This window comes from Mastigoproctus giganteus, chromosome 14 (assembly GCF_048544385.1).
Source record: "Mastigoproctus giganteus isolate SK-2022 chromosome 14, ASM4854438v1, whole genome shotgun sequence".
Taxonomy (NCBI): domain Eukaryota; kingdom Metazoa; phylum Arthropoda; class Arachnida; order Uropygi; family Thelyphonidae; genus Mastigoproctus; species Mastigoproctus giganteus.
Genome location: NC_143588.1, coordinates 73,949,313 through 73,977,256, shown reverse-complemented (window position 1 = coordinate 73,977,256; position 27,944 = coordinate 73,949,313). Strand labels below are relative to the sequence as shown.

General features: G+C 37.4%; 1 protein-coding gene across 1 annotated transcript in view; it reads right to left on the bottom strand.

The window, feature by feature from the left end:
* Positions 1 to 6,720: 6,720 nt before the first annotated feature.
* LOC150075248 (proteasome subunit beta type-4-like) overlaps positions 6,721 to 27,944 on the bottom strand; it is an 80,433-nt gene continuing 59,209 nt past the window's right edge. Inside the window, exons 5-7 of the mRNA XM_090388412.1 lie at positions 18,430 to 18,511; positions 6,956 to 7,072; positions 6,721 to 6,741 (exon numbers count right to left, since the gene is read on the bottom strand). Of these exons, the coding sequence (XP_090244538.1) occupies positions 6,721 to 6,741; positions 6,956 to 7,072; positions 18,430 to 18,511 (220 nt within the window). The remainder of the gene's footprint in view (positions 6,742 to 6,955; positions 7,073 to 18,429; positions 18,512 to 27,944) is intronic.

Genomic DNA, 27,944 nt, shown 5'->3' with positions numbered 1-27,944 from the left:
TTTTGTACATGTATATATAAATGTTTATATGGTTTTAATTAATTTATTTTGGTATCTATACACATTTTAGGTGTATAAATTTAGAATTGAATGTATTCTTTTAGGCAATTGTTAATAAGTATATATATGACTGTTTTATTATACAGTCTACATGATGCTTTATGGGACAATTTTATGGAATTTATATAATATTTGTTTAAGAGTTACTTATTATTTATTTATTTTTTTTTTTTAAGATGAAATTTTGAACATGATAACCTTACCTGAATGTTGTATATATGGCTTATTAGGCCGTGTGAAGGATTTTTTTTTGTTTGTCTTTGTGTATATGTATTTATCTCTTATTATACATCTCTTATACTTATAAGTGGTGTAACGTGGATGAGCCAAAGGCTCGGGCAGCATTGTACTATAAATATGATTATAGAGGTAGAGAAATCAATTGAAATTGAAATTTCCCCCACCCCTACCCTACGTGGCAGCTTGTGAAAGGATTATCTCAGCCAGCAATTTTACATGAATATTATTTTCAACAAACACCCTGCTTCAATCCCATCCCGTTTTCAAGTGTTATTAGTCCTCTGAGATGAAAATTACTAGAGTGAAATTAACTAATTATTTCTATAATTTCTTTTTTATTATTATCATCATCAGCTACACAGTGCAAGGAAGCCTTAGGCTTATGCTGCACCAGCCAAAAAAAAAAAAATTCCCAAGTCACCCTGAGTGAGAGAGAGAGAGAGAGAGTCAGAAGTAGAAAGGAATCACCAAGAAAGAGAAGAATGATGATATCCAGCTCAGGACCCTGGGTGTGCCAAGCCCATACTCACCAGATGTGAGCCCCTGGGGTTAAATATGTCTGTATTACAAAAATTATATTAAACGTGTAAATAATAACAACGAACTATTTTATAAATGATTCTTTTAGTAATATATTTAGCATGTTTTTTTTTATTCGTTACATATATACAATATGTTGTATAAATATAAGCAGTACCTACACAATTACAAAAATAAATGTGAAACAAAATTAACAGCAAAAATAATACATATAACGACTTATAGATATAAAAGTTAATATTTTTAAAAACATTGAATAAATACTTAAGTAAGTTGTACAATATATATCGCGGTATTACTTTTCTAAAAATGCACCACAATACCAGATTTCGATATCAGGAGGGTACAATGTACCTGCTGACCCTACCCTGGCTATGCCACTGAACAGTAGTAATCCTTCATTGCATGGAACATAATCCATTATAGTGTGGGTAGTTGTGCATATTTTCTGCTTCAAATGGATGGAAAGTACTTGTCAATATTCTGGAAATAATGTTAAGTGGGTGAAAATAACAATAGGTGATTTATTCTGAAAAGTCCTTGTGATAAAATCAAACAGGAAGTTCCCCTTTATGTTACCAAAAGCCCGAGCCGGCTCTAGGGATGTGCAAGTGAGGCACTCGCCACAGGCGTCTCAATTCTCTTCTAAAATAGGTACCGTGCCGTTAATAAAATACGCTTTACATTTTACATTCAATATATAAATACTGAATCCTAAAATAGTGCCACAGCATTAAAAAAATATGCTTTCCATTTAACATTTCATTATAAATATTGAATGTTAAATGCCACTTAAAATAGGTGCTGCATCATTAATAAAATATGCTTTACATTTAACATTTAATACATAGATAGTGAATGTTTATATATATATATATATAAATATTCGATATTTGTATATATATTTATATGTATAAATATTGAATCCCATCAGAATTGAGCAGGCTCAATTCTGATGGAATTCTTCCTCTTGCTCAGATTACAAACCTGAGAGGGCATAAATTCAAATTAAGGAAAGACAGTTATAGAATAGATGTGTGGAAATTTGCTTTTAGCTTAGCCAGTGGGTAGTCGATTACTGGAACAAACTTCCATCTGTCATTGTGGAAGTTGATGGCATAAATAAATTCAAGGATGAATTAAAAAACACTTAAGGGAATGGGTGTGTGAAATGTTTTTTTTTTTTTTTTTTTATTTGGCTGATGCTACATAAGCTTGCTTTCTTGCATCACATGCCTTTGCTAATACTACTACTAATATCAAATTTCTACTTTCTCTTTACCCCAAATACAAAATATATATATTTTTTATTGTACTGTTAGGTTTTCACTATCTACAATTATATCACAGCGATAGGTACAGTCAGTGTTTTTTTGGGGGGGCAGAATGCAAAGGCATGGCATATGAGCACCTTTATTAACAGTGATGTGTGACATCTGGATGCAAGTACACTTTGAAATTTGTAATATTCAGTAAATTTTTTTTTTATGTTTACCTATTATTCAAATAAGCTTATAGTTACTTAACTAAATTTACATTTTGCACTGTATGTTGTTAAGATATTTGCTATATAAAACTTTATAACCATATTTAAAATTTTAAATTGCTCAATTGGACCTCTGTTTAATGAACTCCTTTATAACTACTTTTTCTACTTAGCGAATTTTTTTGAATTCCCCTTGATAATTACTTTTAAAATAGTTTCCATTGAGTGAAGAAAATTTTTCATATAATGAACAGATTAGGAGAGACTTAAAGGTACGCACTGTTCGCACTTCTGGCTTTCAGGCAATCAGAGTTGCTGCTAAGCATGAATTAAGAGAGCTAAAGGGTTTACCATTTTAGTGGTACTCATAAAACTTATCTGACCACCTGTCCCACATACTAAGAAGATGCGCTGGTGAACAATGAGCAGATCAAGGGGTATTCCCAAATTCTCTAACAGGGCGCTACTGTAGGGCACCCTATTAGAGAATTACGAGAGAGTGATTTTATTTTACTGCAAAAAATAATCTGTTGTTTCATGGATGAGCATCATCCACACTTTCAATAAATTTTCTCTATCTCTGTTTACATGGTCACGGTGAATTAAAAAAAAAAAAAAAAACCAGTTTCAAACAGTTTCAAAAAAAAAAAAAAAAATTCAAATTTAAGAACTAGTGACAATATCAATGCCGAGAAAAGGGAAATGAGGACAACTAAGGTATTACACCTTTTAAACATGAAATGTTGGCAGCTTCTGAAACTTAGTCAAGGAAGAAAATGTGAAGAAAATGTTCTTGAAAATACCAAGTATGTTAAAACAAATGTGGACATTTATTTAATCATTGATGCACACTAAAATCCAGTGTACAACAAAAGATAACCAAATATTTTTCAAAATAATTCTTAATATTGTGCGCATCATGTACGTATGAAAAAAAAAAAAAAAAAATCGTATCTTAATGTTATGTATTAATAAATTGCTTTGAAATGTTAGAAAATTTATTACTTCCCAATTATTTCTGATTTATTTACCTCCTTTTCTGCATGTTTAATTATTTTTCATTTTGGAAAAGGTCACACAGTATTTCTTTATAATTAAATTTTTGTTTAATGAAATTTTGTGGGCAAACAATTGATTTCATTATATAGAGGTCTGACTGTAGATTTATTTTATTAGGGTTAATTGCTAATAAAATAAAGCCCACTTTTACAGGTGGTGTTCAGTTCACCTAAATAGCACTAATTTCAGTAAACTCGTGTACTATTTTTTTACTCCTCTCCCTTTGGAAATATCATTTCCTAAGGGCCTATACTTAATTCTCTAGTGGCGAAAGCACACCAGAGTTTGGGAGAGGAGAGTCATCACATGGCATCATCCGCACAAAGGATCATGGGAGATAGGTGGCGCTACCTAGCGGCGACAGCAATTAAAATCCGTTCAAATCACCAGTACACTTTTCTTTTAGAGAGCCAGTTGTTAGAAATTAACCAGCATGCCCCTGCTCACACTACAACTATTAGCATTAGCAGAGGTACATGATGCCAAAAAGCAAGCTTATAGAGCATCAGCAAAAAAAAAAAAAAAAAAACCCTTCCATTTCACCCAACCATTTACTCAAAAACTTTGTCTAGTTCTTCCTTGAATGTAGTAGTGGCATGTGATGCAAGAAAGCCAGTGTATGAACTTATGCAGCATCAGCCAAAAAAAAAAAAAAAAAAAATCACACCATTCCCTCCAAATGCCTGTCCAGTTCCTCCTTAAATTTATTTAACCTATCAACTTCCACAACAACAGATGGAAGTTTGTTCCAGCAATTAACCACCTGCTGGCTAAAGGCAAATTTCCACACATCTATTCTACATTTGTCATTTCTTAATTTCAATTTATGTCCCCTTAGGTTCATAATCTGAACAAGTGGAAGGATCCCATCAGAATTCAGCGTGCTCAACCCATTCAAGGCCTTATACACCTCAATCAGATCGCAGGTGCCTAGTCTCCAGCCACTGCAATTTGCAGAACTTAAGCCTCTCTTGGTAAGAGGATCCCTTCATTCCCCTCACCAATCTTGTTGCCCTTCTCTGTACACGCTCAAGCAAATCTACATCCTTCCTAAAATGAGGCCTCCAGACCTGTACGCAGTACTCAAGGCGTGGCCTAACCACTGCCTTATACAGAGGGACAATCACCTCCTTTTCCCTGCTAGCAAAATTCCTATATATCATTGACAAAACCCCATGACCTGCCCTGGCAGCCTGTCTGCATTGCTCAGAAAACTTCATATCTGACTGCACAATTACTCCCAGGTCTTTTTCATTTTCTACCACCTTAAGTGTAGCACCACACAGTTGGTACGTTTCTTCTACCCATATGTAGTACTTTGTATTTGTCAAGATTAAACTTCAGTTGCCACATCTTAGCCCATCTGCCCAAATTATCTAGAGCCTGTTGCAGTAGCACACTGTCATTAACAACCCTGCCAACCTTTGTATCATCTGCAAACTTTGACACTAAGCCTGATATACCTTCATCAATATCATTGATAAATATACAAAACAACAGAGGACCCAACACTGAACCCTGTTGGACTCCACTAATAACATTAGTCCACGAAGAGCAGCATCCATTAATTACCACCCTCTGTCTTCTCCCACTTAACCATCCATTTATCCCTTGTAGCAACGTATCCTTAATACCATTCTGCTCCATTTTGTACAATAGTCTTCCATGCGCAACAGTGTCAAAAGCTTTCCTGAAATCCAAATATATGATATCAAAATTATTTTTTGCATCCAGTTCCTTTGTAACCACATCATAATATCCTATCAAATTTGTCAGACAAGACTTTCCCTTAACAAACCCATGCTGTCTGAATTATTGCTACAGTCTTGTCTAGATGATCCTGCAATGCTTCTTTAACCAGTGACTCCATTATTTTACCCGGAACAGAAGTTAAACTAACTGGTCTGTAATTACTCGTGTCACCCTTCGATCCCCCTTTGTGAATTGTATTTAAGCTATCAACTTCCACAACGACAAATGGAAATTTGTTCCAGAAATCAACTACCCGCTATCTAAAGGCAAATTTCAACACATCTATTCTACAACTGTCTTTCCTCAATTTGAATTTATGCCCCTTCAGGTTCATAATCTGAGCAAGAGGAAGAATCCAATCAGCACTGAGCCTGCTCAAACCATTCAAGGCCTTATACAACTCAATCAGACTACCTCGCAAGTGCCTAGTTTCCAGATGCTGCAATTTGCAGGACTTGAGCCTTTCTTGGTAAGAGGACCCCTTTGTTCTCCTCACTAATCTTGTTGCCCTTCTATGTACTCATTCTAGCAATTCTACATCCTACCTAAAATGAGGCCTTCAGACCTGTACGCAGTACTCAAGGTGTGGCCTGACCACTGCCCTATCATTCTGTTACTGAAAGATAGACAGACAAGGATAAACATGTTAACCCTGCCATCTATAAGCACATGCAAACATTATTTGCAGGTAACGCAATGGATCAGTAGCATATCTACTTCCCTAAATTGTAATGAAATATACGTATTATGGAGGAACACAAAAATGTGTGAAAAACCTATGAAGAAATTGTAACATGATGTGAAATTTTAAGAATTATATTTGAAATCTATACATAAAAATTGACTGCAAACAGTTAATATATCACTGGAGATTAAAAAAAAAATGTATTGGCTAGTGTTACTGATGATATGACCACTCTGTAGGTGCACCAGCACCTACAGAGTGGTCATATCTTAATTCATTAGAAGAAATAATCAGATTACAGGTCAGGGAAGTATTGCAGATGAATATTACTTCTTCTCTGTGATGGCCTAATGAGGCAGTAAACTGTATGAAGTAGAATTGAGCTCTTGTTAACCTAGAAAGCTAATTACTTTCTGTTGGATAGTTATTTTTTATTTTTTTAAAATAAAAATAGGCTTTCTTCAAACTGATTCTCTTCGATACAGCTTTTTGAAGATAATGCTTTGTAAATATTCCTACTGTCAGGGTTTTACACAATATTTCACAAACCCTTTCAGATCAGAGAAGACCTCCTGCAACCCTTTACCTTTTTCATATATCTTGAAGACTCTACGTAAGGCGAAGACTTGGTCTTCCAAATTAATGATTGCCATTTTGCTTGAGGATTGTACAAGAAACACCAATCTTTTCTTCCCAGTAATGATTCTGTTCAAGAAGGCAGGATCTACAGCTACTGGTTCACTGAAACCTCTGCTGATGATTGTTCTCTCTTCCTCTTGGTTTTGATTTGTATGAGTAATATATGTTGAAGCCTGAATCATCATGAACTTGAATCATCTTCCCCTGAATTGCTACCTCTGGAAAAATCTTTTGTGCTACAACAATATGTGTACTGGACTCATGCACTATCACCATATAACTGTTAAAGCAAATTACATTTGAGAGTCTCCTATTTAAAAGTGTCCAATTCTAAACACCCTGACCCAAGCATTGCATAGCAACTAAACCACTATGGAATAGTATTATATGAGACGAGAAATGGTTTTGCAATTATATATGCATTCATTTGGCAATAAAGTCATTTCAACTTTTTTGAACCTACTTAGTATAAGCATTTTAATGCAACTACTTGCCTTGTAATGTGAACTTGCATCACGATAATAAAGAATTTTCATACAATCCGTAATCAGCTTTTTCGCCTGGGTGTATGACATTTCTGGATTCTTTGCATATGCATCTCTTAAAAGTGGCTTAACAAAATATAGAAGAAACAGAGATGTATCAGTTATTCTAATTTTTAGATTCAAATAAATAATTTCACTTACATATTACATCTTACATTACCTAAAAATCAACTAGTTATTATGAGTTGACAAGGATACTGGATAAAAATTTAGCAACTTCTGGAATTTAAAGCATATAACAGATTGAATGCATGTATGTTCTATGCTTGTTTGCTTACAGCGCCAAAATTAGGGTACAAGGTTAACTCATTTTTCTCTATTTAAAGGTATACCAGCTGTGACTAAGAAGCAAGGGTTTCCACCACAAACACATGGGGATGCAGAAAACATGTCAGCGAGTGGCAAAAAAGAGTTACAGAATTTGGCAGGTATAAAGGACATCTTGTTAAAAAAAAACAGCTGAATCAGTTGGTTTTTCAGAAAGAACAGTAATAAGTTTTTAAGGAATGGTGAAAGTCAAAATCAACCAGAGATCAGTGACAGAATTGTGGTCAAAAGTCTGTGTTAAGTGATCATGATCCACAGTAAATTTCACGTTTCATAAATGAAATATGATTTCAAACAAGACAAGAACTGCTGAAAATAGTTAACCAAGGACCTCATCTGCTGATTTCGGAAAGAACACTGCAAAGTGAATGTGGATTTCTGAAGTAGGGTTTTCTGGGCTAATACAGATGGACTAAAAGGCATAAAATCTGAACTGCTGATGACTGAAAAGCTGTGATTTGGTCTGATAAAATCCAATTTTGCCTACATTCTAATGATGCCAAGAACCAAGTTCCAAGGAAAAGCAACAAGGTAGTTCATCCATCTAAACTGTGTTCATGGTGCTGTGCAAACTGGTAGTAGGTCAGGAACAATTTGGGGATGTTTTAACTATTATGAACTGAACTCTTTACTTTAAATATCAACCAAGATGAATCAGGCTGGCTATATAGAAATATTTTTGATAGTCAGGTTCTGCCTTTAACCGAATATTTTAGGGAAACTCGAGATTTTGATACTCCGGTATTCCAGGATGGCAGCCCTGGCTCACAGAGCTTCTACTGTTCTAAACTGGCATCAGAAATGTGAGGGAATGGTAAGGCATTTAAATTAGTCAACCAATTCACAGAAGATTTAAATACTATAGAGCAATGTGTTTCCCAACTTTTTTTCAGATACGGACTACTTTTATATTTTTAGGTAAGAGGCCATAGACAACAAAAAATATTAAACTATGCATGTAAATATATTAATAACTATTTTTTAAATACAATGATATGTGCTCATACTTAATTATATAATATCAGTGTACATACACCATAGTTAACCCATAAAATTAAACTATGCATGTAGTGTAAAGGCATTGTTTTAATTATATTGATTGAATATATATATTCAATTGATTGAATAATTATATTGAATTTAATTATATTGATCGGCCCTTTCCAGGGCCGATCAATTCGGCCCTGGAAAGATTGTGCAAGGCTCAAGGGGTAGAATTTTTTTCAACCTGGACTGTACTTGTTAACAGGAGAGATTGCTTCTACAGGGATGGGATACACTTAAACAGAAAGGGTGCAAGAATATTTGCTGATGCTATCGAGGCAGTGTTAGGTGGGTCGGAAAACTGCTAGCTTGGGGGGAGACAAAGACCAATAGATTGACAGTAGCCACTGGCAGAGGTGAAAGAGATTTTTGCACTGCTTCTATTAGAATGAGCAGAAGCCTGAAAAACAAGATGCATGGTATTTCAGAGACTGCTGGGAGCCATTGCGGTACAAGTAAACATATGGGTTGTGTTAGGGTAGCTAAGAATAGAAACAGGTGCAGGTATACTTGCGTGTACACCAATGCTAGGAGTTTAGTAAATAAATTTGATGAATTTGAGGTATTGCTCAAAACATCAAAGGCAGATATTGTTGGGATATCAGAGACGTGGTGTCACACAGATATAAGGGATGCAGAACTGCAATTTGGGGAGTACAACGTGTACAGAAAGGATAGACAGGATAGGAAGGGGAGGGGTTGTGCTATTAGTTAAGAAACACATAAAAACCAAGGAAGTGAAGCCAGTTGACATCGCTGGACAGTGCAGTGTTGAGTCAGTTTGGTGTGACATAAGCATTGGGAGATCAAAATTGAGAGTAGGAGTGTGCTATAGGCCTAATGACTCTGATGAGTATAATAAGGAACTGTACAGGGAAATAGAGTGGGCCAGTAAATCAGAGAGTCTTATAATGGGAGATTTTAATTTCCCAGATATTGACTGGAATTTGGGGGCTGGTTACTCACACACTAGCAGGGCTTTTGTGGATTTATTGGATGATTGTTTTCTACATCAGCATGTTCGGGAGGCAACTAGAGGGAGTAATACTCTTGATTTGATTATCAGCAGTGATTCTTCATGCATTAAGAATCTGCAGATAAATGAACCACTAGGTGGCAGTGATCACAGTGTGCTGAAGTGGGATTTACTCAAAGAGGTAACTACCATTAGGGGTAAAGGGAAGGGTTATTGCTTCCGTAAAGGCGACTACGATGGACTGAGACAGTATTTAAATTCTATACAGTGGGACCAACTGATGATGTTACCAACAGCAAATTCAAAATGGGAAGCATTCAAAGAACTTATCTTGGAAGCTACTAGGCTTTACATACCAACTAAGAAATATTGTTCAAGGTTTAGGCCAAAATGGATGTCAGATGAACTAATGAGGCATATGGCAGAGAAGAAAAATGCATGGGATACTTACAAATTAACACATGACCCAGAAGCCTATGATAGATACAAATTGATATGAAACCAAGTTACAAAGGAGGTTAGGCAGGCGAAGGCAGATTACGAGAAATCCTTGGCAAGGGATGCAAAGAAAAACAGCAAAGAGTTCTTTACTTATGTAAACTCTAGAAGGAAGGGGATGAATCAGATTGGTCCACTTGATATTGATGGGTCAACTGTTGATGATCCTGCTCAGGTAGCTAACAAACTAAATGAATATTTTGCATCGACATTCACACATGAGGAGTTATTCAGCGAGGGGAATGCCAGAGGTGTATTCAACTCTAGCAGTAAGCTACAGAATCTTGAAATAACTGGGAGTAAAGTGGAGGAGAAACTGTTGAAGATAAACACAAGAAAGGCACCTGGGATGGATGGGATCTATCCAGTTATATTAAAGGAGGCAGCAAAGGAAGTAAGCAAACCCTTAGCCATAATTATGAGAGCTTCCTTGGACTCAGGGGAGGTACCCATAGACTGGAAATGTGCAAATGTGACCCCAATTCACAAAGGAGGATCAAAGGCTGACACAAGTAATTATAGACCTATGAGTTTAACTTCTGTTCCAGGAAAATTAATAGAGGCACTAGTTAAAGAAGCACTGCAGGATCATTCAGACAAGACTTCAGTTATAGCTCAGACACAGCATGGTTTTGTTAAGGGGAAGTCTTGCCTGACCAACTTGATTGGATACTATGATGCAGTCACAAAAGAACTGGATGCAGGGAATAACTTTGATATTATATACTTGGATCTTAGAAATGCTTTTGATACTGTTGCACATGGAAGACTGCTGCACAAATTGGAGCAGTGTGACATTGGAGGCAAATTGCTGCTATGGATAAAGGGGTGGTTGAGGGGGAGAAGATAGAGAGTGGTAATCAATGGACACTGCTCATCGTGGACTAATGTTATTAGTGGAGTCCCTCAGGGCTCAGTGTTGGGTCCATTATTGTTTTCTGTATTTATAAATGATATTGATGATGGTATATCAAGCTTAATGTCCAAGTTTGCAGACGATACAAAGGTTGGCAGGGTTGTCAAGGACACTACTGACACTATGCTGCTGCAACAGGATCTGGAAAGGTTGAGCAGATGGGCTGAGAGGTGGCAAATGAAGTTTAACATTGACAAATGTAAAGTACTACACATGGGAAACAGCAACCCCAGAGCAACGTATCAACTCTGTGGTACTACACTGACAGTGGTAGAGAATGAAAGGGACTTGGGGGTGGTTGTGCAGGCAGATATGAAGTTCTCTGAGCAGTGCAGACAGGCTGAAAGAGTAGCTCATGAAGTATTGTCAATGATATACAGGAATTTTTCCAGCAGGGATAAGGAGGTGATTATTCCATTGTATAAGGCAATGGTCAGGCCACACCTAGAGTACTGTATACAGGTCTGGAGGCCTCATTTCAAGAAGGATGTAGAGCTGCTGGAACGAGTACAGAGAAGGGCAACAAGATTAGTGAATGGAACAAAGGGGTGCTCTTACGAAGAAAGGCTTAAGTTTTGCAAATTACAGTGTCTGGAGACTAGGCACCAGCGAGGTGATCTGATAGAGGTGTATAAAGCCTTGAATGGTTTAAGCATGCTCAATGCTGATGGGATTCTTCCTCTAGCTCAGAAAAATCACCTGAGAGGGCATAAATTCAAATTGAGGAAAGACAGATGTAGGATAGACGTGCAGAAATTTGCCTTTGGCCAGCGGGTGGTTGGTTGGTGGAACAGACTTCCATCCCTTGTGGTGGAGGTTGATAGCCTAAATAAGTTAAAGTCTCAGCTGGACAGGTATTTTGAATGAACAGAGGGGTGAAGTGGAAGTGGGGTTTTTTTTTTTTTTTTTTTTGGCTGATGCTGCATAAGCTTGCTTTCTTGCATCAAATGCCTCTACTAATGCTAATGCTAATATCACTATTCTTTCTGATAACCAACTGATTGAGCTATTATTTTTTATTATTTTTTTTTTTTAACAGGATGTCCTTTATACCTGGCAAATGCCTTGTGCATTTAGTCTTTAAATACAGTATCATTCTGTTCACCACTTGGCATCTTTCATATTGTGGAATTAACTGCGTAACTGTGATGACATGTTTGCATTACTAGGCACCTGCCCGCCCGCCGATGAAAGGCCAACAAGCTTTGAAATGATGCCATCTGGGTAGTAGTGCCCACTGAGAATAAGTAACAGTAGTCTTCTCTACTAGAGAAGTGTTACTTATTTAAAGTAGTGCAATACCTGGTATCTCGTTGTGAAGGTAGCCACAATATGAGATATAATTAAAACAATGCCTTAACACTACATACATAGTTTAATTTTATGGGTTAACTATGGTGTATCTACACCAATATTATAAAGTTAATTTAAACCCATATGGAATTATGTCTTGTGCATTTAGTCTTTAAATACAGTGCTCATACTTAATATACTGTATGTATGTATACATTAGACTTTTAGAGGTGTAGCTATCTCTCTCCCATCGCTGTTAAATGGGATTGTTGCCTCCCACAAAAAGCTGCTTTACTGACAAACATATTAATTCCAGGGGCTCACATATGGTGAGTATAGGCTTGGCACACCCAGGGTCTTGAGCTGGTTATCATCATTCTTCTCTTTCTTGGTGATTCCTTTCTACTTCTGACTCTTATTCTCTCTCTCACAGGGTAATTCAGAATTTTTTTTTTTTTTTTTTTTTGGTTGGTGCAGTATGGCTATTAATAATAATAATAAACTTATGAAGCTGTGTGTATTTTTCATATCCAACCAGTAATCACACAGCCTCACTGTTCACAATAAAATGAGTATCCTACATAACAGATTTATTTTCTTTTTGTGTAAAAATTAGATGACTGCACTGTAGACACTTTTCCATTTTGTCTCAGTAAGGACCCATAATTACTTTTATATGGGAGACTGGGTGGAAAGATTTCAAAGGAATCATGGGTTCCAAAAACACTTTGTGAGAAATATTCTGTAATTCAAATTTGTCGTTACGTTAATTAATTGATGGCACTACACTATTATATCACATGGTAGATTAAGTAATTTATTACTGAAATAATACAATTGTAATGGAACTCAATACCAACATCAACCACCTCAATACCAACATTAATATTAGTTGTGACAAATGACGCAAGCCATCTTTTACAGTTTTAGTGCCCCCCCCAAAAAAACAGGTCTCTGTATCACCTGTATATTCTCTTTAATAATATCTAATTCTTCTTAAATAAATTCAAACTATCTACTTCCACAACACTAGATGGAAGCTTTGTTCCAACAATCAACTACCACTGTTGTTTTGTTTGTTTGTTTATTTGGTTTTTAGGAGCTTTTAGCAACTAAGGCCAAATTGCTCTGGGGATATGCAGTGGTCATTCCCTGATCTTTCCGCATCCTCCGTATTTGGTAGTCACTGGCTCAAACCCCGGTCTAATCAAGAAGCGCGTGCTAGGCACCGCTGTTCCTGCCCACCTGGCTACGAAGGTGCTGCAATTACCCACTGGATGAAAGCAAGTTTCCATATATCTATCCTGCAATCATTCTTCCTCAATTTAAATTATGTCCCCTATGTGTGTTATCTGAATAAGAGTCAGGATACCATCAGCATTTCCCTTCCTCAACCCGTTCAAAGTCAACATCTCAATCAGATGTCCATGCAGGAACCAAGTTTCTAGACTGCAATTTGCAGAACTGAAGTCTTTCTCGGTAAGAGTAACCTTCTGTTCTGCCTCATTAATTTCATTACTGGTCTCCATTCCAACAGAGTTGCATCCTTCCTAAAAGGAAGCTTACAGACCTACACACAGTACTCAAGATATGGCCTGACAATTGTCTCATATAATGGCATAGTCATCTATTTATCCTTGCTGAAAAAATTCTTGTATATCACCAACAGCTGATATAAGCTGCAACCTGTTTGCACTGCTCAGAGAACTTCATGCCTGACTACAGAATTAGCTCCAGACATTTTTCATTCTCTACTACCTTCAGTGTGGTACCACAGAATTGGCATGTTATTCTGAGATTACCACTACCCATATGGAGGTACCTTGAATTTGTAAATGTTAAATTTCAATCATTATTACTATGCCTATCTCACAGATTTTTGTAGATCTTGTTCTTGTGGCATATCTTATTACTGTCATTAACCATCTTTACAATCTTTGTATCACCTGAAAACTTAGATATTAAGCCTGGTATGGCTTCCTCAATATCATTAATGAATACTGAAATCAAAAATGGACGCACCACCAACCCCGAAGGACTCCGCTAATAGCATCAGTCCAGGAGCAGTGCAAGTTAATAACCACTCTCTGCCTTCTACTTAACTATCCCTTTATTCACAGCAGTAACTTTCTCCTAATTACACATTGCCAAACTTTCTACAGCATTTTATGAGAAACAGTAACAAAAGCTTTTCCAAAATCTATGTATATGATGTCAAAATTATTTTTTGCATCCAGTTCCTTTGCTACTGCATTTTCTAACCAGTCAGAATGGTCAGACAAGCTTGCCCCTTAAAAATGCATACTGTGATTGTTGTATAACTTTATTCCTGCATAGATGGCGTTACATTACTTCTTTAATCTGACTCCATTATATTACCTGGAACAGAAGTCCAGCTAACACATCTCTAATCACTCACTTCACCCTTTCATCCTCCTCTGCCGCCTGAGGATACATTAGCACATTTCCGGGGGACCAGTTCATAGGGACTTCCTCTGAATCCAAGGATTCTCTCATTACGGCTAAAGGTTCGCTGCCCTGTTTTGCTACCTCTCTTAATACAACCATACAGATTCCATCTGTCCCTGGTGCTTTATTTATAAGCTTCCACAATTTCTCTTTCTTCTCAGTTATCACAAAATTATTTAGCTCCCTGTATGATGTTTAGTATCCCCTATCCCTAGAAACTTCCTCATGAATGAATATAGATGCAAAATATCTATTCAGTGTCCTACCAACCTGAGCAGGATCATCAACAGTTATAACGTTCATATCAAGCATACCAATGTGATTCATCCCTTCTCTTCTAGTGTTTGCTTAAGTAAAGAAGTCTTTGCGACAGATTTCTCATAATCTCCTCTAACGTGCCTAAACCACTTTGTGACTTGACTGCAGATTAATTCATACTTACTGTACGGGGGTGTTCCTATGGTATGTGGCACCCAGGTTTTCAGGCACCCCTTGAATGTTCAGGATGGCCCACCCCTGTTAGTGTAGGTTTCTTTATTCCCCAATAATTTCTATGCATCTCATGTATTCTTCTTCTCTGCCACTAGTCTCATCAGTTCCTCTGACATTCATTTAGGTCTAAGCCTTGACCAGTATACCTTAGTTGGTATAAAAAGCCTAATATCCACAATTACTTCCCTGAATGCTTCCCAGTTAGAATTTGCTGTTGGTAACATCATCAGTTGGTCCCATTAAACAGAATTTAAAAACTGTCTGAGAGACCACTGTACTTACCTATACGAAAGAAAAAGGCTTTCCGTTTTCCCTCGATATTAGTTACATCTTTAGGTAAATCCCACATCAATATACAGTGATCACTGCCACCTAATTGCTCTTTTATCAGCAGATTCTTTATTCATGAAGAGTCACTGCTGATAATGAGATCAGGATTGCATTTTCTTATTGCTCTCGCTAATATACAGGCATAGAAAACAATCATCCAATAAACCCACAAGATGTTTGCTACTGTGTGATTGACCAATCCACAATATCTGTACAGCTAAAATCTTCCATTTTAAGACCTTCTGATTTATTGACCACTATTTGTCTGCACTATTGTTCATTTACACTCATCATGCCTATAACACACTTCTACTTTCATTTTTGTTTTCCCAGTGCTAATGTTACACCAGATTGACTCAACATTGCACTGGCCATCTACATCAAGTTGGTGCACTGTCTCAGATTCTACATGCTTCTTCACTAAGAGCATATTTCCCTTCCCTCTTGTCCTGTTCAGTGATGTCCTGTCCTGTCTGTGATTTCTGTACACAGTGCACTCCCCATATTCATCAGCAGTAAAACACATTTTAGCATTAGCATTAGCATTAGTAGAGCCATATGATGCAAGAAAGCAAGCTTATTCAGCATCAGCCAAAAAAAAAAAAAAAAAAAAAAAAAAAACACACCACTCCCATTTCACCCCTCCGTTCGCTCGAAATACCTGTCCAGTTGAGCCTTAAATTTGTTTAGGCTATCAACTTCAACAACAAGTGATGGAAGTCGGTTCCACCAACCAACCACCCGCTGGCCAAAGGCAAATTTCCGCACATCTATCCGACATCCGTCCTTCCTCAATTTGAATTTATGCCCTCTGAGCTGATTATTCTGAGCAAGATGAAGAATCCCATTGGCATTGAGCATGCTCAAACCATTCACAGCCTTATACGCCTCTATCAGATCACCTCGCCGGTGCCTAGTCTCCAGACTCTGTAATTTGCAAAACTTAAGCCTTTCTTCGCAAGAGCAACCCTTTGTTCAATACACTAATCTTGTTGCCCTTCTCTGTACCCGTTCCAGCAGCTCTACATCCTTCTTGAAATTAGGCCTCCAGACCTGTATACAGTACTCAAGATGTGGCCTAACCATTGCCTTATACAAGGGAATAATCACCTCCTTATCCCTGCTAGAAAAATTCCTGTACATCATTGACAAGACACCCTGAGCTACTCTTGCAGCTCGTCTGCACTGCTCAGAGAACTTCATATCTGCCTGCACAATTACCCCCAGGCCCTTTTCATTCTCCACTACTGTCAGTGTAGTACCGCAGAGTTGATACGTTGCTCTGGGGTTACTGTTTCCCATATGTAGTACTTTACATTTGTCAATGTTAAACTTCATTTGCCACCTCTCAGCCCATCTGCTCAACCTTTCCAGATCCTGTTGCAGCAGCATAGCGTCAGTGATGTCCTTAACAACCCTGCCAACCTTTGTATCATCTGCAAACTTGGACATTAAACTTGATATCCCATCATCAATATCATTCATAAACACCGAAAACAACAACGGATCTAACACTGAACCCTGAGGAACTCCACTAATAACATTAGTCCACGTTGAGCAGTGTCCATTGATTACCACTCTCTGTCTTCTGCCACTCAACCATCCCCTTATCCATAGCAGCAATTTGCCTCCAATGCCACACTGCTCCAATTTGTGCAGCAGTCTTCCATGTGCAACAGTATCAAAAGCCTTTCTAAGATCCAAATATATAATATCAAAGTTATTCCCTGCATCCAGCTCTTTTGTGACTACATCATAGATTCCAATCAAATTGGTCAGGCAAGACCTGCCCTTAACAAAACCATGCTGCATCTGAGCTATAACTGAATTCTTGTCTAGATGATCCTGCAGTGCTTCTTTAACCAGTGCCTCCATTAATTTACCTGGAACAGAAGTTAAACTAACAGGTCTATAATTACTTGTGTCAGCCTTTGATCCTCCTTTGTGAATTGGGGTTACATTTTCACATCTCCGGTCTATGGGTACCTCCCCTGAGTCCAAAGAAGCTCTCATAATTATGGCTAGGGGTTTGCTTACTTCCTTTGCTGCCTCCTTTAATATAACTGGATAGATCCCATCCACCCCAGGTGCCTTTTTTATGTTTATCCTCAACAATCTCTCCTCCACTTTCCTCTCAGTTATTACAAAATCATCCAGCTCACTGCGAATGTTTACTTTACCTACATCATTCTCCTTCCTGAATAACTCCTCATGCGTGAATGTAGATGCAAAATACTCGTTTAGATTGTTAGCCACCTGAGCAGGATCCTCAACTGTTGAACCAGTGGAGGATCCAGTGGACCAGTATTATAGCTAATAGCAGAATTGTGTAAAAAGCAGCAGTGAACTTAAAGAATAAGTTTGCTCTTTTTCACTTTTTGCTATTCTGGTCTGCAATCATAAAACTTTAACTGAAATTTTATGTAATAAAAATTTTGACTGGCACATGACAGCTCACATAAAACTGCTTCTTTTCCAAACTCCTTTATGAAGTTTGAACTAACCAGTGCCCAGCTATCCCTTTGTTGAGATTGCAATGCCATCAAACTAGTTGTTAGGGATGATGCCAAGAACTCTGCCTTCTCTTGCAAAAGGAAACTCTCTTTGATATCCACTCTTACATAACTCTGATTAATGATATGTCTTATATTTTGTATAGATAAGGTACTAAATCCTCTTTAAATTTTTATTTAAAAAACTTGTTTCCTGGAATTAAATATTCAAATAATAGACAAAAACAAATTTTCATATCTGAATTTTTTATTTAAAAAGCTGTGATATGAGTACCTAAAATTTGTACAATTGGCCATCCTGTTTACATGATTAAAAATTTCAATAATAATAACAATTGTGTTTAGAAATACAAAATTTGATACTTAGGTGAACACAGATGAAAAAAAAAAAATAAATAAGTTATCCAAAAAATAATTTATAATAAGGTAGTCACACGAAATAAACTTCTTATGCAAGATAATTTATGAATTACCAGTAGACAAGTAAAGCAATCATAAAATATTACATTTACAGTAACAAAATATTAAATACAACACACTGATCTAAAATTTCATTTAAAGTTACCTGTGCTATATAATCCCCATATCCAGTAGTCACTGTTGATTCTTGAAATGCAGTGCCAATTTCATCAATAAGACCCAAAAATCTAAAAATAAAATTAAAGTAAATTAATTTGGCTATCCAAAAAATAATTTATAATAAGGTAGTTACATGAAATAAACTTCTTCTTATGCAAGATAATTTATGAATATCCCAGTAATAGAGATCTAAAAATAATATTTTAAGTAAAATAATCTGCAAAACTAAAAATGGAGTACATTCCTTATTTTATTTTTTGGGGTAACCCAAACTTTTTTGATTTTGATTTTACTGTGCAAAAACAACCATGGTTGTACTGCGCCAGGAAACAATGAAAATACAAACAAAGATAAGAGATTCTGATAACCTTTAAGAAAATTACTTTGTCAAATTGTTATATATATATATATATATATATATATAAGGAAGTATAAGTTTAAAAGTAAATTATCTAATTTAGATATGTGTGTATATATTAAGAGCTTGTAAAAACTTTAAAACTGCTGACACATGGTCGTTGTCTGATAAAATCTGACTGAGTGTATAAGAGCCAGTCAGATAATTAAAGGCAGTAAAATATATATTGCCAACATTGGTAAAATTAACACAATTGATTAAAATATGCTTTATTGATAAAATGCTGTCACAAGACTCACACATAGAAGGGTCATCTGCCCTCAGCAGGAACGAATGTGTTAGATGACCGTATCCTATGTGGGGTTGAGCAAGAACAATTTCCTCACTACAATTCCTGCACAGGCTAGACTGCCATGTTTCAATTACCGGCTCTATCTGATATAATTTATTTGTTGTCTGTCTATGCCATAATTCTTGCCATTAGGAGTATATCACGTTGAGTATTATTTGCCTGTAGTTTCTATTGGGGACTGATAGGCAATGATTATTAGTGGGAGTTTCTGATTTGGCTGCAGTGTCGGCCAAATCTGATATAATTTATTTGTTGTCTGTCTATGCCATAATTCTTGCCATTAGGAGTATATCACATTGAGTATTATTTGCCTGTAGTTTCTATTGGGCTGATAGGCAATGATTATTAGTGGGAGTTTCTGATTTGGCTGCAGTGTCGGCCAAATCATTTCCCCTTATTTCATGTGGCTAGGAATCTTGGAGAAGCGAATATCAAACTTGTGTCCATAAAGAGAATGTATCTTCTGCTGAACCTGACACAGAACTGGATGGAAATCATATCTTAGAGATAATAAAGCCTGTAATATACCCAAAGAATAGGAATATATTATACACCTTTGGTATTGACAAGTTCTAATATGATCCAAGGCTAACTCTAAAGCATACAGCTCTGCAGTGTATATGCTGGATTCAGGAAGAATCTGCTGAGATGTAGCGTCTGAAAAGACAATGGCAGCTCCTACATACAATTCTGATTTCGAGCTATCTGTGTAAACTTGCAGGAAGTTAGGGTGTTCAGCTCAGTGTGCTGAATATAGCTGCAGGTAGACAGATGATGGAGTATCAGACTTTACCGAGTTCTTAAAGGAAAAGTCGCATGATGGAATATGGGCATGCCAGGGAGGAAAGGTTTGCTCAACATTTTGGGCAACATTGTCTCCCGTGATGTTAAACTCTCTGAATAGCTCTTGGACACGAATACCAAAAGGATAGTTGGCAGTCTGACGGGCATTTGTACAAATTTTCCCAATGTGGCTCAAAAATGGATGTCTACGTAGGATAGTCTGGCAGGAATTTCAGTTTTAAAGCATACTTTAGAGACAACTGCTTATGCTGAAGTGAGAGTGGTTCTTCATTTTCTTCCACATGGACAGGCTCTGGACAAGAGATGTTTGAAATTCTCCAATAGCGATACGGATAGTCTGATGATGGACAGGGTCCAGCCATCAAAGTATATGCTCTCTCTGGTTGAAATGTATACCTGGGACCAGTAATCTAGTTTGGATTATACAAGTGCACAGTAGATGCATAGTAAAGTGTATTGGTCTACAGCCGAACATGTATGAGAAAGAGAGAGAGAGAGAATGAAGAATATTTGGTGCTCTCTTGCACTTTGTATGTTTCAAAAAGGTAAACTTTTTATCAAATATGAGTCCTAAGAACTTGGCATCTGACACTACTGGAATAGCATTTTTATCCAAGCTTCAATTCAGTTCAGGTTGAAGATTATGTTTATGAGAAAAGGGTATGCAAATGTTTTTCTGCAGCGAGAACCTGATTCCATCAGCAAGTGCCCAAGCATTAAGGTGATCAATGGTTTGTAGTTTGTTTCAATAACCCTCGTGTCACATGACTGAGAAAATATGCTGAAGTCTTCAACATAGAAGGGCACTGTTTACAGTTGGAAGAAGTTGTTCTGTGATGGAATTTGCTTTGATGACAAAAATCATGACATTTAATACTGATCCTTGTGGTACTCCCTCCTTTTAGCAAAAGGAAAGAGAGAGAGTGAGAATCCTATATGAACTTGGAAGGACTGGTTGGCTAAAAGGTTTATAATAAAAACAGGATCTTAGAGGTCCTCAATCTTAGAGGGGAGGTGCCCTCTAAGACCGAGGTTATGCAAATCTTTTAACATACCAAATCTTCAAGTTATGTCATATGCTTTCTCCATATCAAGGAAAACAGACACAAGATGTTCACGTTTTAGAAAAGCATCCCAGATGGATGTTTCCAGGCTAATAGGATGGTCCAAAGTGGACTGGTTCCTTCGAAAGTCACACGGGATGCTGGACAGAAGGTAATTTAATTCTAAATACCATATTAAACAAAAATTAACCAATCTCTCCAAGATTTTGCATAGACAGCCAGTCAGAGCAATAGGATGATAATTAGTAGGAATTTTAGGATCCTTTCCTGGCTTTGCAAAGGCAAGAACGATTGCCATGAGCCAGGCATCCTGAAACTGCTTTTCTATATAGATTCTGTTATTTAAAGGGAGCAGGTGATCCATAAATGTTGGTGAAAGGTGTATTCCATAATGGATGCCATCTGGTCCAACACCACTTGCCTTAGAAAGGGTGAGAGCTCTTCTTAGTTCCTGCATAGTGAATGGTCCACTGTAGGGACAAAGGCCCTTTGGTGAGAAATTTAGTGCCTGATTTTCACTTTTGTGTTTCAGGACCAGGAACTCTCAAGAACAGGAAGATATACTAGAGATGTTTGAAAATGTTTCCCCAAGGCTATTGCAGTTGTCTCTGCAATAGTGCATCCATTATATTCTAGAATCGATGAAGGGTGGAATGTATATTTTCCCTTCATTTTCTGGTAGGCTGGGTAATAGACATGGTAAAACAGATCCATGGTTCCTTTTGACACTGATGCCGAATGTAATGTGCTTTGGCTCATGCACATTTCAAAGCTATTAGATTGGTCATGGTAGGATTTGGTATTGTCAGAATATCCCTCAAGCTTTGTTTTGAGCCTTTTTTGCTGCTGTGCATTGTGAATTCCAACATGGCTTGGGAAATGGTGGAAACTGGGTAGATGTTTTCGGAATGGAATTCGCTGCTGCTTGGACAATATATTCTGTGATATATGTGACTGCATCATTGATAGGCTTCTGGTTGACTGTACTGATGTTAAGATTTTGAAAGGCATTCCAATTAGCCAGATCAACTGTCCACCGTGGTAACCTAAAACATGACCTCCAGATAAGTAGCCTGGTTATCACGGGGAAGTGATCACTTCCATATGGATTCCCCTCCACTTGGCAAGTGAGTAGAGAAAGGGAGTAGACAGAAAGATCAGTGGCAGAAAACATACGGGTAGGCATGTGGAAGGTGTTAGTTCCCACATTTAGAAAGAAAAGGTCATTGTCAGTAAGCATATGCTCTATGACACATCCCCTTCCATTAATATTGGCACTACCCCATAGGGTATTATGTCCATTGAAATCCCCAAGAAGCAGGACAGGGGATAGCAGCTGCACTATGAGATCATCAAGGTCTGTCTGGGAGATGTCAGCCCCAGGTGGCAAGTAAATGGAACAGACTATTATTAAAAACCCAACAGTAAGGCAAATTGCTACCACTTCTAAGTTAGTGGAAAGCGGCACAGGTTGTAAGGAGGTCTGGTTGCCCACAAGGATTGCAACCCCTCCATGGGCAAGCCCATCCCTAGTTCTCTCCTTGCATATGATAGCAGTGTTATGAAGTGTTGGGTTTTCTTTAGCCTTTAAATGTCTCCTGCAAGCAAATGTAGGATTATGCAGGAGGGCCTTGATGTCGTCAGTATTTTGCCAGAATCCACAATAATTCCACTGTAGGAATTTAGCCATTATTTGGTCTTAGAGAGTCCATCAGGTGTCTTCTGAAGTGCCGAGAACTTACATTTCTCAGTCTTGGATTTACCTATTTTGGGGAAGTATGGATGCTGTCCTGTGTCCATTTCCTCCTCCATAAAGAGTTCCGAGACTGCTTCGTTGTGTACTTCCTTCTCCTCGACATCCACTTTTTCTTAAGAACTAGAATGTACGTCAGGTTTCTTATTCTTTTTTCCGGAGATTTTTTTCCTTACTGCTGAAGTAATAGGAGGTACAGTTATAGATCCTTCTGTGCGGGTTTTATTGACCTTAGCAGGTAGCATGCAATGGGAGTGAATGACTCTTTTGGTGGTATAGTCCTTTTCATCTGAGTTCTGATAGAACATCTCCCTGCTACCTTCTGAGCATAGATTGTTTATTTGCATTCATAGGTGCCATCACTTTTCTTGCCTCCTGATATGTTCAGCTCTGCCTTAAGTCTTTGTATTTCTTTTTTCTTCCACCTCTGGCATGCTCATGGGTATGCAAGGTGTTTTCCTTGGCAGTTAATACAGGTGATTTTTGTGGCTGAACATGATGTAGTTTCATGGTCCTTTGCAGCACATGGAGCACATGCAAGGGCTCCACAACAGGCCATTTGCGAGTATCCGTATTTCTGGCACTTAAAGCACCATAAAGGATTTGGCACATAAGGGACCACACTGTTAATATAGCCAGATTTGATCTCATTAGAAGTTGTTTGTGAATTGCACATAAAGATGATATTTCTGGTGGGTACAAGTTTGCCATCCCTACATGAATATACATTTTGCAGCTGTCACTCCTTGGGGTTTTAATTCAGAACAAATTTCCTCTTCATACACATCCATAAGATCTCATTCAGCAATACATCACAGGATGAGTTAAGTGTCTTGTGAGAGGTAACTATGATGGGCATTGTCCTGATAGATGTAGCATGGAGGAGCTGTTCTGAATGTGTTACTTCTGGTCTCTACGAGTAAGTCGCCCAAGCAAAGCCATTTGACAGATTTAGGAGAGCCTGCCAACCCTTCTAAATCCTTCTGGGTAAAGAACAGTGACATCTTTCCTATGGACTTCTCACTATTTGAGTGAATTATCAGGTACTGAAGTGTTGGGCCTGATATAATCTTTTTTTTCTGTCTTTTTGCAGAAGTGACATTCTCTGGATGGATCAACTGTCAAAGTTTCAGATAGGGACAGGGTTGGGGCCCCAGAAGAAATAATTTTATCAGGATTCATGAGTTTTTTATGTTTCTTCAGTGCTCAGACTCCCCACTAACCACTGAGCCCAAAGGGATGCTCGCTATCTGGCAAGCAATAAATGTGTTTGGGAGTGGGATGCCAGGGCTACCCAGATGCTATATCCACAGCACCGCCAGCCTGAATCCTGTCCCTCAGACCATGAGGGTAGGGGCATGGCATCGACATGGATGACACTCGCAGGGAAACCCACTAGCCGACTGATCCTGGCAAAGCCATCCAGGATCACCCATCTTATTAAAGCAGGGGCCAAAGTGGTGTGTTGAAGCTGGGCCCCTCAACCACCAGGCTCCCCCTTATAGAATTTCCACAGGTCGTAGCATATGGCAAACAGGCAGGATTCCTATGATGTTAGCCTAGAACCTAGGCTGTGGATATTAGATCCCAGTCGTTCGAATCTGGAGGACCAGCAGCATCACCGGGAGGTCCCCCCTCACCATGTACAGGTGCCCACATTGAGGGGATAAACCAAACTGTTATTATTTTTATTATTGATGTAGTGCATTAGCATCCAAGCCCATATTGTGCATCTGTACAAAGCACATGTTAATTAACTGAGCTGCATGCTGTGAGGCTGAAAAACTTGAATAAATCGGGAAAGCTGTACCTCATACACCTGAGACTGCCTAACTAACCTTCCAACTGAAGAGGCTTTTAAGAATTGTTTCAGTCTGATGATGGAATCTTGATCAAATCTATATCTCTTCAAACCAGTAAAAAGGAACAAAATCACTAAACTGTCGTGAAGAACTACAGTAATCCAAACACTAAAGCTTATTGGAACCTGTAATATGATACCTTGTGTGGATTGAGATGTTTGACTGAATTTCTGTAGATTGTAATTTGTCAGGAAATACATAAAGAGGTTCCAAAGAACAGAAGTACAAAGGTTAAATCAAGATGAAGAAAAGTTAGTTTGTAGTTGAACTGTTAACAGATGTTGACTAATTGAAGCATGTGGTTAGACTGGTTTGGAAGAAAGAATTTGAATTACAGAAACTAAGTCAGAAGAACAGTGTCCATCAAAAAGTCAGGCAACAAAACCTGAACATCAGTGTGATACAAACAGCAGAGTTTATAAGAGGGAACGTTAATTAATCTGACAGATTTCCCTTTAATAGAGTTTAGGAGAGATTTTGGCGAATCTACCTTATCAAGGAACGATATTCCTTGATAAGGTAGATTTATGATTTGTACTAAGTTAACAGCTGTTTAAAGAAAATTAATGCCAGGAGTGACATGTTTTTTTTTTTTTTTTTTTTTTTTTTCAGTGCAGAGGAGGCAATATCTGTGATTTATTTTCTGCCTTCTGAAAGACATATAGAAGATTCAAAGGGCAGCCAGACTGAGACTGGTGTGTGCACTAATCAATATCCACATGACAAAATCACTTAGGTGTAGACTTACAGTTAGACATGATGGAAAGAACTGCACTGAGGTGTACAAGGCCCTGAAAGGAATCGGCAAAATGAACGAGAGGAATATATTCTCACTGTTAGATGAATAAGATTGGGGACAGAAATATCAAATCTTAGGGAGTAACAGAAGGCTGGATCTCATAAAGTTTACCAAAAACATTCTACTTCCTTGCATCACTTAGACATTGCCAGATGTGTGAAAATTAGCTTTCATCCAGAGAGAAATTGGTTGTAGGAAGAAACCTCCATTCCATCTGGTGTTATGGAAATGGGCAGTTTGAATAAATTTAAGGAAGAATTTAAAAAGTTATTACAACAGATAGACAGATGAGGTGGTTTTTTTTTTTTTTTTTTTTTTTGCTGGTGCTATATAAGCTTGTTTCCTTGTATCATTTACAGATATTCTGGAAAATTAAATTTTTATTTAAAAATACTTAAGACATCAACCCCAGGGGCTCACATCTGGTGAGTATGGGCTTGGCACACCCAGGGTCCTCAGCTGGATATCATCATTCTTCTCTTCTTGGTGATTCCCTTCTACTTCTCTCTCTCTCTGGGTAACTTGGAAATTTTTTTTTTAGCTGGTGCAGCATAAGCCTCAGGCTTCCTTGCACTATATTGGCTAGCAATAATAATAATAATAAAATAATAAAGTAATCCAAAATTTTTTGGATTACTTGAAGCTGTATGCTGTTTATTTTATATAATAAAATATTAAAAAAGTACATAAAACTTGTGTAAAGTAGAGAGGCAAAGTACACAATGAAACAATCTTCAGTTGCTTGAACTGTTCATTTTGCTCTTTAGTATCAGACAACTTTAAATGCATCTGTGATAAGACTGAATTTTGCAATTGTGTATAATACTTTGGTTCCATTGGAAAACTCTGTCATAGCTTCCTAAAGCAGTATGCTTGCTTTTGTCAATAAAACTAATTCTATGATATGGTTTATACGTATTTCACTTCCTAAAAGATTGAATGACCAATGCACTTGCCAGCATAAATATTGTATATAACTGTATTGTGTTATTTCCCTACCTCTGGTGTTCAGCAATACAGGATTTTTATATACTTTCCTGAAGGCAAAGGTCTCCCACAGTCAATCACATGCTTTTTGTCTTGAATATTTCTTTTTGCAAAAACATTTCCAATAACTCTTGTGCACTAGCCATTACTCCTTGCTTAGAAAATCATTTTCAAATCATAAAATGTCCAGGTTTCACCAGCAGCAATCCCCACATCCAATCTCTGAGTCGCATGTGTCAGCACGAGCCCTGAATCTAAATTAAGCTTCCCTCAATGGAAGAAAAGTACTGCTCAAGAGAAAAACATAACTTCAAAGCTTAAGTGCAAGCAATGAAAATCAATATTGGCAAGAAGCCTCCATTTCAGAAACACTGGATGACAGCTAGATTTTAGCTGTCATCCAGCTAAAATCTTCGAGGATTGGTTTTTAAATTTCTTTTGCGTTGAAACAAAAAGATATTGCCTGAAGAGCATAAACCCCAGGGGCTCACATCTGGTGGGTATGGGATTGACACACCCAGGGTCCTGAGCTGGATATCATCATTCTTCCCTTTCTTGATGATTCCCTTCTACTTCTCTCTCAGGGTAACTCAGAAATTTTTTTTGGCTGGTGCAGCATAAGCTTCAGGCTTTCTTGCACCATATGGTTAATAACATTAATAACAAAATAATAGCATTCAAAATCTTGCTCATTCTTGACAATGCACACAGTCATCCTGCACATTTGTTGAATCTGCACCCAAATATGAAAGTTACCTTTCTTCCAGCAAATACAAGTTTGTTAATTCAGCCGATGGACCAAAACATTCCAATTCCAAGGTGTTATAGCTTCCTTTAAACTTTATTACCCAAGAAGATCTTTTTTACAATTGGTAGCAGCTATTGATAGATCAGGCAGTCTTTCAATTCGAGATTATTGGAGGAATTCTAACATTCTTGATGCTGCAAAAAATATTGATGCAAAAGATTTGCATGGGGTGAAATTAAGAACTCAACAATGAATGCAGTGTGGAAAAGGCTGTGGCAACAAAGCTGTGCTAAAGAAGCCACAGTCGAAATGCCAGAGGAAGTTGAGACTGAGAATTGGCAAAATGATTAGATCTACTGGAACGAGCAGATATCACAGAAGCCCTTGTATCTCATAGAGAACAATTATTAGTGGACGATATTTTTTTGCAATGTGAAGATGACAAAAATGATAAAAAAGAAGAAGATGCACATAAAAATTTGACCGCAAAGAGACTAGCTGAGTTTTTAAGACTTGCAAATCAGCTTAGCCAAGAAGCTCTGGATATGGATCCTAATTTGGAGAGGAATTTAAATTTTCACAGAACTTTATCATTAGCTTTAGTTCCTTATGCAGAAATTTATAGAGAAAAACAGCGTGCTTCTGAGCAAACAATTTTAACTAATTTTTTTTTAAAAAGTGCCGGATACTGTTGCAAGTTTATCACAGGAAAACAGCGACAAAGAAGCAACAAATTTAGATTAAAAATCTAGAGGTAAGTATTAGCAAAATTAA